The sequence below is a fragment of the Lepisma saccharinum genome, chromosome 18, assembly GCF_977018435.1.
Source record: "Lepisma saccharinum chromosome 18, izLepSacc3.1, whole genome shotgun sequence".
NCBI lineage: Eukaryota > Metazoa > Arthropoda > Insecta > Zygentoma > Lepismatidae > Lepisma > Lepisma saccharinum.
The window spans coordinates 21,789,202-21,804,490 of record NC_139246.1 but is presented as its reverse complement, the minus strand read 5'-3'; the positions used below and the strand labels follow the sequence as shown (position 1 = coordinate 21,804,490).

The 15,289-nt window shown below is 35.6% G+C and overlaps 1 protein-coding gene across 4 annotated transcripts in view; it reads left to right on the top strand.

Annotated features, from left to right (window-relative positions):
- LOC146002457 (solute carrier family 15 member 4-like) overlaps nt 1–12,346 on the top strand; it is a 37,983-nt gene extending 25,637 nt beyond the window's left edge. For 3 of the 4 annotated variants that reach the window (XM_083140309.1, XM_083140307.1, XM_083140306.1), the window contains exons 7-9: nt 2,895–2,976; nt 7,571–7,689; nt 10,543–12,346. In XM_083140309.1, coding sequence (XP_082996435.1) covers nt 2,895–2,976; nt 7,571–7,689; nt 10,543–10,883 — 542 coding nt within the window. In that variant the 3' untranslated portion in view covers nt 10,884–12,346. The remainder of the gene's footprint in view (nt 1–2,894; nt 2,977–7,570; nt 7,690–10,542) is intronic. The other variant, XM_083140308.1, reaches the window with a different exon arrangement.
- The last annotated feature ends 2,943 nt before the right edge of the window (nt 12,347–15,289 follow it).

The window sequence follows — 15,289 nt, the reverse complement described above, 5'->3', positions numbered from 1 at the left end:
TAGTAACCGATGGCGCGACATCCCTAGAAGGACCTTGGCCTATCTCCCGACTGCCAGTCTCCCTCCCATAATCCCATAGAGGTGTTGAGATCTTCAACCGGTAATGGGGTGACATGGGGTCAGCACGTCAAACCCTCGGTCGTTATAGAAGATATCCAAGACAGAGTTACATTACTCACTTGTAGCTCTCCAATCTCCTCACGATGGTAGGTTGCCACTGCTCCTATACACAGGCCGAAAACCCAGAGACTGAACTCAGGCGGACTCGAACCCATGCCGTCCCGCAGTCGGAGTCCAAAGCACAGTACCTTAGATCTCACGGCCATGGAGGAGGACTGTGGCCGGCTTTGGTCCTATATATTTGTTATTTTGCATCTCTGTTCTGCCATCGTTGGCTAATCGTGACGATGAAGATGCATGATTACATGATATAAGAATAGATGAAAGGACATCTCAAATGCACATGGACAACATCACACAAGCTCCACAGAGGATTATATTGACTGTGTATCCAGGTGCCAGAAATTCGTTGGCCTGGAAGAATGTTGCCTGTCCATTGTGTCCTGCATGGAAGAGAGGTTGAGTTGTCAGTGCCTTACTAAAAGGACAGCAGTTATTCCCTTACATATTTTACATATGGTGTCCATCAGAACATTGAGTGTAACTGGCCAATGTAAACCATCTTGGAAATGTATGAGGGGAGGTCATTAAATAGGAGGAATTTTATTCTAAACTTCATGGAGATTTATCCACAATGAAAATTTTGTATTTCGGGACTCAAAATTGTTCCTTAGCAACACGTCATAAAGGTGTGACGATCGAGCAGTATGCGCCTACGCAGTAGCTCGTCCAACATGGCAGCTGCACTGTTGACTTGCACTGTAGAAGAGCAACGAAGTGTTATTCATTTTTAGTGGTCAGAGGGAGTGAATCCTTCTGAAATCTACAGCAGAATGAAGGTTCAGCACGGAGACAATTGTTTAAGTCTGGGGAGAGTGTATGAATGGGTGGAAAGATTTAAAAACTGAAGATGGTGATGAACACCTGAGTGGGAGGCCAGTTTGCGTGGCAACCGAGGCAGTGAACCAGCAGATTGACCAGTGAATCCGTTACAATAGGTGAGTCATTGTTGATGAAGTTACATCAGAATTCAACATGAGTCATGGATCTGCATACAATATCATCCATGATGACCTTGGCTATAGGAAAGTGTCAGAGGTTGCAGATGACAATGAGGTAATGGAGGGAGTGTGGAGTTGGTTACAGGCCAGACCAAAAAGCTTTGTTCTTGAGGGCTTCCACAAGCTTGTGGACAGGTGGACAAAGTGTTGCAAAGCAGGGTGACTGTGTCGAAAAATAAGGCGAACACTTTTTCTGTATGTACCCCTGTAAAATAGTTATAATCAAAATTTATGTTATTTAATTTTTACACACCGGACCTCTCGCTTGCCTGTCTTTTAAAGGAAGCCGGAGCTGTTTCAAGCACGTGCTTTTCAAACTTGCCGCTAAGTACCCAAAAAAAAAACTTAACTGGAGAACTAATTGATGTGGACAGATAATATTGGTTTTGTTTTCTTTATTAAAGACAGGGCTTTTAGGCGAGGCAAAATTTGTACATGTGTCTCCCAATAATTAGTGTTAATGGAGGAGGAAGAAGAAGAAAATTGAATTTTTTAAAAAAATATGGCATGCCCCTGTGCCCCCCTCAATAGACCGAAGTGAATGAGAAAAAAATATATGTAGTGGTGGTATATTTCTACAACCGTGCAAAGTTTCGTTGAAATCAGAGTGATATTTCTTGAGTAAAATATAATAGCATTATATAAAGCGGAAGTGTTGCCAGCTTCGTGACTATGTCCTGAATTTTGCTTCTAGCGTCAGCCCTATGAATGCTGAATGGGCCAAATTTGGAGGGAAGCATGACAAAAGGCCACTCTATGAGGATATGTAATGCACGTGCCGCAACTTTGAGAAAAAAACGGAAATTTTGGGGTTCGAAAATTTTGCTTACTTACGGAAAATTTACAATGTTAGGTCTTTGCCCCCCACTTCCCCACTAGATCCTTAATTGTCGGATATTACTTAAAATGTAAATGTTGCTTTTTACTCATTCTTACATTTAGAATTAAAAGTGCTAAAAAAGATTCAGTGGTTGAGATATTTAATTTATCCCATAGTAACAAAAGGGAAACAAGGGGCTTTTTCCAATGACACTTGCTAATTATAGTAACAATGGATGAATTATTTAGTAATTCAAGTATATAATAACTGTAGGTGTAAACCAATGAACAAAAAAACAAAAATGAAATATAGTATATAGTTTTCAAGAATTCGCATGCAAATTGTTGCCGTGTGCTAACACGTGGTCCAGGCAAATTTTGACGATCTGCCCCTTTCCTCCGGGTCTTCCCCTAAATCCTTAATTGTCGGACGTTGCTTAAAATGTTCCTTTTTTACTCATTGTTGCTTGTAGAATTTCAATTTTTCAAAAAAGATGCAGTAGTTTTGAACTTATAGCCACTTTTAGAAATCTATCCCATAATAATATGGTGGTAACGAAGTGAAACAGGACTTTTTCAAACTCTGCTTGTTAATAGTAGCAACAATGGATGTATTGTTTTGTAATTCGAATATATCATACCTTCATATGTATACTATAGATCAAAAAAGACAGAACTGAAATATAGTGTATTGTTTTCAAGAAATGGCACGTTAATTGCTGCCGCGCGTTGCTGGCTGAAATATGGACCATCCGGCTTTAAAGGGTTTACATGTGATGGTCGAAATTTCGACTATCCGGCAGCTAAAGTTTAATGACTTACTCTCATATGTACTTTTATTTATTTTATATGTACTTTTATTTATTCTATATAAATGTTTTCTTTCTTTTTCAGCCATAGGCATGGCTTTCAGCCTATTAGCAGTTGTGACAGCAGGCATTCTGGAATTCTTCTCTTTGCAGCTTTGGAGTGAAGGGTAGGTATACATGGTTGTCTCTCGGAGTGTTATTTGGCATTAGTGTCTTCTTTTGCATGTTATGTTATTTGAAGACAATTTATGAATCAATGTAGAATTTTCAGGTTCGACCAGGATTTGAACCGGGTCTCTGGCATACCGTGCCATTGCTCTACCAATGAGCTACCAAGCCAGCCTGATTTTTCATTCTTGCTGTTTTACCTGTGTGGATTCATCACTGCTGGTACTACCGCACTGGAATCTGTTGCCTTCGAAACACTGTAGATGTCGATGTTGCCTGGTTCCTCCCAACGTAGAGCTGTTATTTCATGAAGATTAGGCACACGCAGGAGATGTACTACGTAGAACTTTCTCTGTCGAGCCTGCGTTTTTCGCTGAAAATTCTACGTAGTATATCTGCTGTGTGTGTGTGTAGCTTAATGAATTTCTGAGTCCTATTCTGTATCTGCAGCCAGTAGATATGCTGTTATAATTCTCAAAACGAATGTAAATCTATTATGCGTATACTGTCAAATGGTCTCTGGTTTGATTCCAACTGAAGACACGGTAAGGATGCCGAATCGACCCTTCCTAATACAAATATGTATGATACAGCGTTGGAAAGGGTATGAACCAAGGATTCCAGAAATGTAGGATTTATGGTGAGGAAACTATTGGAAGTGAAAAAAATACATAATTTTAAGTTTGAGGAACCTCCATTAAAAATGAAACATATGAGCCTCATTTGTGTGAAGATGTAAGTTAAATGCCTAATTTGTTATGTTAGGCTTGTTGGGTTCAGTTATCTTAGGATAAATAATACATTTACAGTGTATTTATGCTAAGAGAACCTAACCTAACAATGTAGGCATTCCTTGAGAAACGTCACAAGGCAAGGCTGTCCTCACATTGTGTGATACAGAAGACAAGTGAAGTCAGTCTCTCCCTTATCACACAACACTCAGACAACCTTGAACAATAAAATAACCAAGAAACATATATTTCCCAAACAAATTGAAGAAAAACAATTTTAAAAATTGAAAATAATTTACAGCTATTAAAAAATAGAAACTTCAATATCCAAAAATAAAATTAAAATCATTAATATGGATGAAAACACGAAATAAAGAAAGTTGAATCCTAGTGGAAATTCCACTGTAAAACCAAAGTTCGATCTGGCAATACTGTGTGTTTACAATATGAATGTGGATACAGGAAAGAAGCTATAATAAGTAATGTAAGAAAGTTTGTATTATTTCACAGAACAGGAACATCTAATTGAAAAATGCACAGTGCCAAATCGAAGCTCGAATTAAGTACCAAGAGTGAACATATATTTTTTTACGCCGAAATGGTAAAACTCATGGGTCGATTGTGCAGTATAGCCGAAGACGCATTATAGTGATTCAGATACTATTTTAAACTGTAGATACAGTCCTGATTAGCACAATGTGAACTATACAGCCATTGCAGAACACATGCTAATGTGATCACACAGCATAGTGCAAAATTAAATTCAGTATTCGTAGAGTGATGAGTGAATGAAAGCATTTGTCATTTTCCGAGAAACCATACATGCAATGAAATGTACATCACATATTTGCTTTTTGTGATGCGTGGTTAAGAGCTTCGAGTCCCATTCTTCACTGTTCTAGTGCTCTCGAGTAGCAGCTCCCAGTTGACCTCATGTGTCGGCAGAAATTCCAGAGGGTCCACCAGGAATTACGTGGGAACATTTTCGCAAAATGTGAGAGTGCTAAATATTTGGGGTTGCAGGAGTTCGTACCTTTAAATACCATATCAAAATGCATAATTAATAATGCTTGGATTTTTATCTAGGCAAAACATACGAAATATGTAAGTATATTAAGATGTCTAATATGCATATTTTTCCTAATTTTATGTGCTGTTTTAAGGTTCCAGCCAGTAAAAAAATTCAATTAGGACATTAATCTATGAATACTGACACTGTGCCTCATTTACCTCATTGCCTCCTTCACACATACTTACTTAATGGTTATTTCTTGTATTTTTCAATTATATAGGTACACTTGTAATTTTCTATATTTTGTACATTTATAAACATTTAGCTTAATTGTATAGGTTAACAAATTAATTCTTGTAGGGCAAAAAGCTGTTTTTATAGTAAGATAATCTGTAAAATACTCTAAGCTTAAGTGGAACCCTACTTCATATAATAAATAATAATAATAAGTATACTAAATTAATTTCTGAATATTACATAATATTTTTTAAAAAATTCTTGAAATAATAAAATTGTAATGTACTAAATTACATGGAAAATTCATAATCATAAACAGTTTTGAATACAGTGTGGCCAGACGTTTTTCACCGCATGAGATGCATTCAAATTTCTGCAATGTTGAAGAATATTCTCAGTGAATGAACAAAATGGTTTGTCAAGCCAAAAATAAAATGGACGCCCAATGCAACAATACATTCTTCTTTTAAAGAAATGCAAAGTGCATTTGTTGCAGTACATACGAGAGATTTTTTTTTAAAAAATATTTTTGGTTTTTAATTTTTGGAGAAATCTAAAATTGAATATTTACCCCACAATCATAACTCCTTACTCAATTAACAGAAAGATAACAGAGTACCACATTTTATGTAAAAATATGTCAATGGGAAATAATGTAATATACCTCAAAACGTAAAAATGTGCAACATGAAAGGTTCCTAACATCATAATTATCCGATATTTGTAATTTTTACTTGCTACATACAAAGGATAAAATATGTAATCACATAAAATTAAAGATAAATGATGCAACATCACATCTGAAGGAAGCCCCAAAGTACTCAATCTCAACAGTAAACATGAAGAAGATATCGTAATTTGTTTGGTGAATTCTGCCACTGCTAATGAGGGTTATGAAGCAGTAATGAGAGGCTCGGATGACACAGATGTGTGTTTGAGATTCCATGAAAGAGTCTTGGTTAAATTCTTTCTGAAATATAGTACTAAAATACCCATGTGGGTTCTTGACATTAAGAAAATAGCTTCAATTCTTATTCAAAATGTTTGTCGAGATATGATAAGTCTCCATATGCATTTACAGGAAAAGGAAAAATAAGTGCATCCTTCCTACTGGAGTTCTCGTGTTTCACTGTATGCTTCAAAATCTTCCGTACATTGTGTGAATGACATGGCATGTCGTCTATTCTGCGCAAAGAAGGGTGAGATAGACATTTATCAACTTGCACCTTGGAGGAACTGTCTCAAGAAACATGCTTCACGTGCGATTATCAATACGCTTTAAGCAAGAGATGTCTTCTGAATGATCCACGTACACCTAGACCAAGTGGGAGAAGGTGGCCATTGAAAACACACAATGGAGAAGAAGAGCTGGCAATGGATTGGATGGAATGGCAGCCAGCATCTTAAAACTCCGTTAGAACTACTAGCTTGCAACTCCATTAGAAACTGCCTCACCAATGGTGCAGTGGTATCGTCACCGTCTTGTAAACAAGGGGTCCCAGGTTCGATACCTGGTGGAGGCATATAGTGGTTTGGATCCCACTTTAAACTGTAGGTCCAGTTCCAATTAGTCTTATGTGGACTTAAAACACCAATCCAAACAACCAACCAATCCATTAGAAACTACAAACTGCGTCTTCTGTCTAAATAACATCAGATGCACTGACAAGTGCCGACTACCCACATGTGAAAATCAATTAGTGATGACACCTACTCAGAAGATGATGAATGTAAATAATAAAATTTTGTTTATGTTAAATTATAACATACATGCATATTTAAGATTTAGCCACTATTATTATTGAAAATTGTAAGTAAAACTTATGCATTTAATCTGTCAGTATATAAGCAATATAATAAAGTTTTATTATTATTATAAGGATTATATTAATATTATTACACTTAATAGTTATAATTATTATAAAATAATATTGAATTTAAGAAGTCTGATGAATTTATTTATTTATTCAAATATTTATAAAAAATATGAAAGAACATTATTTTTCAGCTATGGTTACTAATTCAATAATATTGTATAAAAAGCAAAGAGTTATGAGATGCTATCACACATTTTCCAGTTCCAGGCATCCACTCTTGAAAAAAAAATCATATGAGAACCCATCCCCTTGAGTGGTACTGATCGCCTAAATTTGAGGTCCTGGCTCATGGACTATAACTCTCAGGATAATTCTGACTTCAGAAAGTGTCGCGTCGGTAAATAAACTCTAAATTTCGTGTTTAAGAGTCTATTTATTATTTCGTGACAAAAGAAGGTGGGATAATGCTCCCCACACCTTTCAGAAACATGAAAAATGAACATTACAATGTGTTATTTCACATTTCGTGTTTACGTGAAAAACTAAATATGCATGCATCTAGGTATAGTATTTGAAAGATCTATATAGTTTCTTCTTTTGTAGCTAAATCCCAGTAGAATCTAAATTGTGGATTTTTGAGGGGACCAAGCAAACTTAAAATGTGGGAAAATGTGAATTCTGGGTTTCTCTGTATATGCTTTTTTAAGTTGTTATATATATTAGGTCAACTGGTGTTGAGGTAAATTTGACTAGTTTGTTTATTAAATTTATGTTTTTCTTTTTTTTTTTCTTTCAGACATAGAGTTACACAAACTATCAGCAATACAACTTACAATGCAAGTGACCTATCCATCCTATGGCAGGTGCCCCAATATTGCCTCGTTGGAACAGCAGAAGTGTTTGCTGGTGTAGCAGGTATGTACTTTTTTTTTAAATAAGAGATTTACTGCAGGTGCCGTAAAAGTGTAAATATTTCATTATTTCCAGTTGTTGCTTTAAGATGATATTGTTCAACCTCTAGTCAACAGACCGTCGCTCACGTTGTCTTTGAATTTTTATGTGGTCCTTTTCAAGCATGTGCTTTTCAAACTTTCCGCAGTGTGAAAATTGTAACTCGAGAACTAATTGTCGTAGAGAGACAAGATTGGTTTTGTTTTCTTTCTTAAAGACAGGGCTTTTAGCGGAGGTAAAGTTTATACATTGTGCATCCCAATAATTAGTGTTAAAGGAAGAAGAAGAAAGTTGAATTTTTTTTAAAAAAAATTGACATTTGTCATTTTACATAATTACGGAAAATTTTGAACTTTGGGCCTATGCCCCCACTTCTGCCCCAAATCCTTAATTGTTGGATGGTACTTAAAATGTTGCTTTTTACTCATTCTTACATTTAGAATTTAAATTGTTCAAAAAGATGCAGTAGTTGAGATTTACAGCTTGTTATCATAATAACAAAAAAGGAAACAAAGGGATTTTTCAAATGGCCCTTGTTAATAATAGTAACAATAAATGAATAGATGAATTGTTTTGTAATTTGACGTAAACTAATGAACAAAAAGGACAGAACTGAGATATAGTGTAGTTTTCAAGAATGGCATGTTAATTGCTGCCGTGTGCTAACACTTGGTCTGGAAAATTTCGACAATCTGGCCTTTGGCCCTGCATCCCCCCTGAATCCTTAATTGTCCGACATTGCTTAAAATGTTGCTTTTTACTCATTCTTGCTTGTAGAATTTAATATTTTCAAAAAGATGCAGTAGTTTAGAAGTTTTAGGCACTATCCCATAATAATATGGTGGTAACAAAGGGGAAATAAGGATTTTTCAAATTTCGCTTGTTAATAGTAGTAAAAATGGATATATTATTTTGTAATTTGGGCATTAATTGCAGCTGCATGCTCCTGGTCAAAATATCGACCGTCCGGCCGATAGAGGTTAAAAATTATTTACATACGTATTACTTATTATCTTAATAGGGTTAGATTAAAGCTGTACAATATTTCATTTAGTGTATTAATACAAATAATGGCCTGATGCCCTATAACTATTGATGTTTCGTATAATCCTTGCCAAATTGTAGAACACGTCATCTAGTAATTCAGAGAAATATTATTTTTGTGCTATCTGCTGGAATCACCACTCCACCCACCCACTTTTCAAATACCACACTGTTAATATAACTGTCTTAATTTATTTCTCAATATGTCTGGTACGGGCTGATATACTTAAAGGCAATTGGCATTTTCTTTCTATCAGTCATTATTAAGCAATTAAACAAGGGTAATTTCTCACAGATTACAAGTTTAGCAAAAAGGATTTTAAATTTAGTTACAGGCAAAAGTAAAAAATTAAATATAGTACTTCCCTGTGCTTTGCACCATGCCATGAAAGCATACAGGGGGTGTGACGTTAGGGCCCCACACTTTCTTGATCATTGCCGAAGGTGGGGGTGATATGGTCAGTACCATGCCCCTGGCTGCCTTTACCCCCCAGAGTTTTCTCCAGGTACTCACTTTATATGATGCTGAGTGGGCGCTGGAGCTGCTTGAACAGGTAGAAAAAAATTCAGTTCTCCCCCACCAGGGATCGAACACAGGCCTCTCGCATGGTGGTCAGACACCCAAATGACTGAGCTACCATGGCTATTTTTTATTCACAGGCAAAAGCTTGATTTTTCTTCTTTTTGAAGCATTTATTTCTTCATTAGATTTTCTAAGGTTATAATTGTAGTTAGTATTTAAATATATTCGTTTTAATAAATTTTATTAAGTTTTGCCTATTTCAGGAAATAGTGTTATACATATTTAACCCATAACTAGAGCCTGCATATTGCCCTGAATGACTATTTTCTTCCTGCAGTCAGCTTTGTGTTCTTTCAGTACCGAAGTAGGTTTCAGGGTAATAAAACCATTATACATAATTTCTATAGTGCATATATTTGCCTATCTTGGTTATTAGTGTCTGTAAGTGCCCGAAACATTTCGAAAGAGGGGCAAAATAATATTTCAACTGCAAAAAATTGTGTTTTTGTACCTTTTCAGTGTAGGTTTCCCCAGAGGCAGATCGGAGAGCACAGAAAGGTCCTTTTCACCACTAGAACTTAGCAATTAAATATTCAATGAACATTAGAATAAAGACATATCACCTTTCGATGTCATCTTCAGTGTGCATAGTAGGTGGCAATTAGATACATGTTCATCTTCGTGGGTCTTGGGAGGAAGCCTGGATGTCACTGCATTTTGCCTTATAGCCACTCTCTGTGACCAAGCATGTTGAATGGTCATCCAATAATCTCAATCCTGAGCTGGGCATGGCTGGTCCTTCATAGATGCCCAGTCGTCATGAATGCAGAGCAACTATTAAACACTGCAAAACTTTTCTAGTGTTGAATCCTATTTTATAATGTATTAATATAAATATACAATACAATTTCCACTAAATCAAAGAAATGTGCAATTTACAATCTGTATGCATTATGAAATTACAGCTGTTAATGTAATTAAGTAAGTAACCAATCTCTCTCTAAGTACGGTAGTTCTGTTTAAACAATTGACATTTTTGCAAAAGTTCAAGGCCTCCTGATGGTGCTGCCCTAAGTTCAATCCCTGGTAGTGTGTTTCAGATCCCAGTAAGTGTCAGATTTGCTTATCTGAGCATAAAATGAATGTAAACAGCAACCACAAAATCAATTTCTTATATTGTACCAGTTTGCGTATCCTATAAAATGTAGCAAGTGGAAAGGGTGTGTTGTTAATTAACCTTTTTCTCACAGGTCTGGAATTCTCATACTCCGCAGCACCCCGTTCCCTTCAAGGCATCGTCATGGGAGTTCTGTCAGCAATGGAAGGCCTCGGCTCTTTCCTTGGAACTGGATTGGTGTACGTCCTTAGTCCTGTTTGGATCCGAGACGAGGTGCACCACTTCCAGGGCCACCTCGACTACTACTTTTTCCTCTTGGGTGGAGTTCAGGGCGTCACCTTCATCTTATTCTCAACGTGGTTAGGCATACATCACTATCGCTCTGTGAGGGGGAGTTCACGAATGCGGCGTGACAGTGTAGACAGTTCCCGAGGCAGTACAAGTACAGTGGAGAGTGCTGCTGCAAATGGTTGAAGATGTACTGAGAAAACAAACAGGTAGTTTATAGAGGATTCTATTACACTTTGAATCAGAGTTCTACATGTGCTTTGTGAGAGCACAGCCATAATTATTTATAGATATATATGTAATATAATATTTGCAATGTATATATAGACATGTAAGAAGAACATGTATATAACACAGCTTTGGCTTCAAAGCAAACTGTAGTGTACAGATATGTAACATTCATCTACCTTATCGTTTGCGACTTGAATATGTCAATCTCATGTAGAACCATGCATTATTACTTTTTTTTTTTTGGCTGATCATTTTTTTTAGACTTGTCATTATTTTTGCAAAGGTTCTTGATGAGCAAAAAAAAAGGTTTTTTCATTAGTTTTATCTGACCACACTTTTTGTATTTGCAAGCTCTCTATTATTTATTGTCATTTTCTTCAAATGTTGTCACTTTATCTTTTATATTTTTTTAAATATAGCCAATATTTTAAATCATTATTGTGCATTAATAATGATTGTTTTCATGTAATTATTTAAGAGTTGGAAGAGAATGGCAATATAATAGGAGCTAAAGAAATTAGGGAATGTTACATATACAATAGTTTAACTTTAAAATATGTCATGGCCTAATAGAAGTTTACCTGAAAAAGTATGTGATATGAATATACCATGTGGCATGATGGCTCAAAGAGTATTCTTGCATATGTGACATTTGGATCCGTTGAAAAGAATAAAGAACAAGAAATACATGATCCATTTTGATAGTAATGTGATATACAGGGTGTATCATAAGTAATAGTGCAAACTGACACAGTTGAAAGTACACAATAATAGAAGCAAAAAAGTCTCAGTAAAGATGAGTCTGCAAACGAGCCGTTTTCGAGACAATTGCTAATGTGTGGTTACAAGCCGCCACTGACTTCATTTTTTGTAAATGTCGTCCTGGTTGGTAAAATGCTAATAATACAGTAAGAAAAGTCATTGGAGATATCATTGTTTTTCTTGAACATTCTACTTACTTCAACAAGGAATACAGTACTACATTAGTATGGTACATGTTAGAATTACTGTACACTCGTACCTGTTAAAGAAGGGGTTCAAAGTGTCGTCCTTGCATCTGGTACAAAATGCAATCAGTGATGGCTTCTAACCACGGATTCGCACACATCATTAGCATTTTACCAACTAGGACGACGTTTACAAACAATGAAGTCAGTGGCAGCTTGTAACCACACATTCTCGGTTATCTTGAAACTGGCTTGTTTGCAGACCCATGTTTGCGCTACTACTTATGATACACCCTGTATAGAAAAGCCCATTGTTTCAATGTCCCGTGGATTAAGTTCCAACATTTACAAAGATAGAAAATAAAGACTTTTATTGTTGTCAACTATTAAAAATTAAAAACCTGAATTAGAGAGCAGAGTTGTCATTTGTTTTTCACACCACCAGAGAGATTGTGTGTTGCATCTCCAATTTCCCAAACTAAGAATAATCTGTGTATATACAACTAACTAGCTAGAAGATGCCTTGCAGAAGTCAAGTGCCATAGTGTCAGACCCCTTGTTCGGGACCGGAGTACCCCTCCCTTACTTAAAGATACATATGCTGGTTTCGCTGATGAAAGTAGTTTCTTTTTTACGTCACGTGCCGGCAACATTCTTGTTTAATACCCCACAAAGCAAACAAGATAAAATATATTTCAAGTCTGTTCAAGCTTTTGATTCCATCCCAGAGTCATCATCAGGGCTTGTCGAGAGATGGAGAGGAAGAAGTTAAAGTTCAGATGTCGCTACTTCCTGTGTCTGTCAGAAGATGTCCTTGCAGTCACACAGTGTTGGCAAGTACTGATTGTTCCGGTTGATGTTTGAAGAGAATGAGTTTTCCACTTTGTGTTGTACAGCCAACGACGAGGCAAATTGTTTGCTAATTTCATTCTTTTTTTATTATACATTCTGTGTTGTTTAAAGAAACAAAATTCTGTTTATTCAAAGCAGATATGTTCTCTGCTTATTGACATTTTTACTTCATATTGTGAAAAACTGACAATGAAAATGACTATGGTCAATTCACCTACCATTTCTTTTGCAGCTTGGTGTACCATGATGATTAGATTTCCACATAAGTTGTCCCAAGATTATTTCAGTTTTTTATCATGTGTATTTTAACGTTGGCATGCACTAAAAAGGAAACATGTTCTGGTGGCAATTGTTAGTTTGTTTCAATGACTTGTTTCGACAAACCACAACAATTTTCTTTTCTTCAGATTGTGTTGATGTGAATTCTCAGTGTCGGTTATCACCTGTTGCTTCGGTCTTAAATATCCTTAGATTTCTGAGTTCACTGTTGTTTTCAGGCATGTCCGACCAGGATATATGAATGAAGGACAGTTCATTTCACGACTTGGAAATTCTACAATTAGTTTCTTGTATTCCAAGCAAGCAACAAGCCAGTCATGTTCCAATGTTGGTTTTTAGGAACGCACAGTTTTCATCTAATGCAAGGCTCGTAACAGATTCATTGAATGTATAATGCTACAGAGAATTAATTTGTAACAGACTCTTTGAAGTGAAGCTTCAGTCTCATTGTTGGACATTGCAAAATTTTCCTTACAATTAATTAATGTGCCATTTTCTCAATAATAGTGTACCATTTAAATGTCACCACACATATACCTGCGCGAGAAGAATCTTTTCCCTTTACAGTTGTCCAACGGAAATGCATTTTAGTGATTGTTATGCAGGAATGCTAGTTCAAAACTTTACAGAATATGACTATGAATGATGGTAAAATGGCGACTTAGTGTTGTTGAATTTCTTGAATCCAATGTTTTTAATTTGCTATTAGTATTGTCTTCCTTTGGATACATAGTATGTTAGCTGGCATAGTCTAAAGTCTGTTTAAAAAATCACGTACATATAAAGTTGTTATAAGAGGTTAATTTAAGTTGATATGAAATTAATGCAAATGTTTCCCTTACATAGTGTAACATTTTTCAATTTTGTCATTTTAAAATTTAATTGGGAATGGATAGAACTTGAGTTTTAAAATTTTTCAAGGCCCTGTTGAATATGAACTCTCAACGTTGCCTTTACAAGAGATAAGATGAAATCTCCATTGAGCAGTTAATTTTCAATTAAAAACTTATCTCCATGTGGTTAATATCCCTATTTTATATCTCAGAAGTATAATTTTGTGTTATTACTTACCTACAATTCTGATACATGTACGTCATTGTACTATGTGCTCTTTATGTGCACTTGATAAATTGAAAATTGTAAATCATGTGTTAATCTTGATAATATCCAGAACAATAAAATCTCTGAAAGTTGTTATAAAAAGTTTCTGAGAGCAGTTACATTGCTGCTATCAAATTACATATATTAAAAGAAAAAGTGATTGCCTGAGAAGGGATAGTAAATATATTCGCTTAAGAAGGAAATGGGGAAAAAAATACTTGCAAAATGAAGATGTTATGTTCCAGGGTGTTTGTGCATTTTCAGTTATTGCCATAGATTCCATCATAGTGGAAAATGAAATGTGGTAGTCTTCAGTTGGTGGGTGTATTGCTTTCAGTGGGAGGTGGTTGGAAATTTCTCCCTCAGAAGAAGGCATGTGTTGAGAAAGCAGTTTTAAAGGAGTGCTTTTGAGAATAGGAGGTTGCCAGTATGGAGTTATAAAAAGAAAAATAATGGTAATATTGATGAAATGTATTCACCGTAATTTATATGCTCTGATATGTAAGTTGAGACATACATATCTTCATTCTTCAGACACAAATACTGAAACTGGTTAAAAACTGAGAAAGTCCAGAAGGGGCTAATGTCTCTGATCATGGCTGATATTGTAATGTGGGCGTTTTGCTGCTGCATTGTGTTAACCTGTATTCCTGCAAATTGATTGTCACATTAGTCTCCTGAAATATCTTTTTCCTTCACAAAACTTCTTTCCAGGTTAAATATTTAATTTGCAACATTAGAAAGTTCATCTGTATGATATTGTCATTTATGTTTTACATATTTATGAATAAATTCGCTATTTTTTCCACTGCTTTTCTCAGGTTTCACATGAACACCACATATGAAACCTGTGATCTGCCATCAGTAGTAAAAAGTTTCACCTCGGAATATAGGTTACTGTGCAAAGCTAGAAATTTAGTCAAGATTTGTTCTATGTTAATTCCACAAGTGTCGCTCTGAATTTCAATCCTTTTATTTGAGTATTTCATCCTTTTGTGTTGCCATAGTAAATTGAAAGCTTGTCCAAGTTTTGCCACTGAAGGTTTTTCATTTCATTTATACTCATTATCATGATAAATTTGAGATTGAAAAAAGTGATAACAAAAATATAAATTTCTCCTTTGTAGTTGGTAGACTTCATTACAACTTCATTAAACATGCATGTCTGATCTCTACATATAT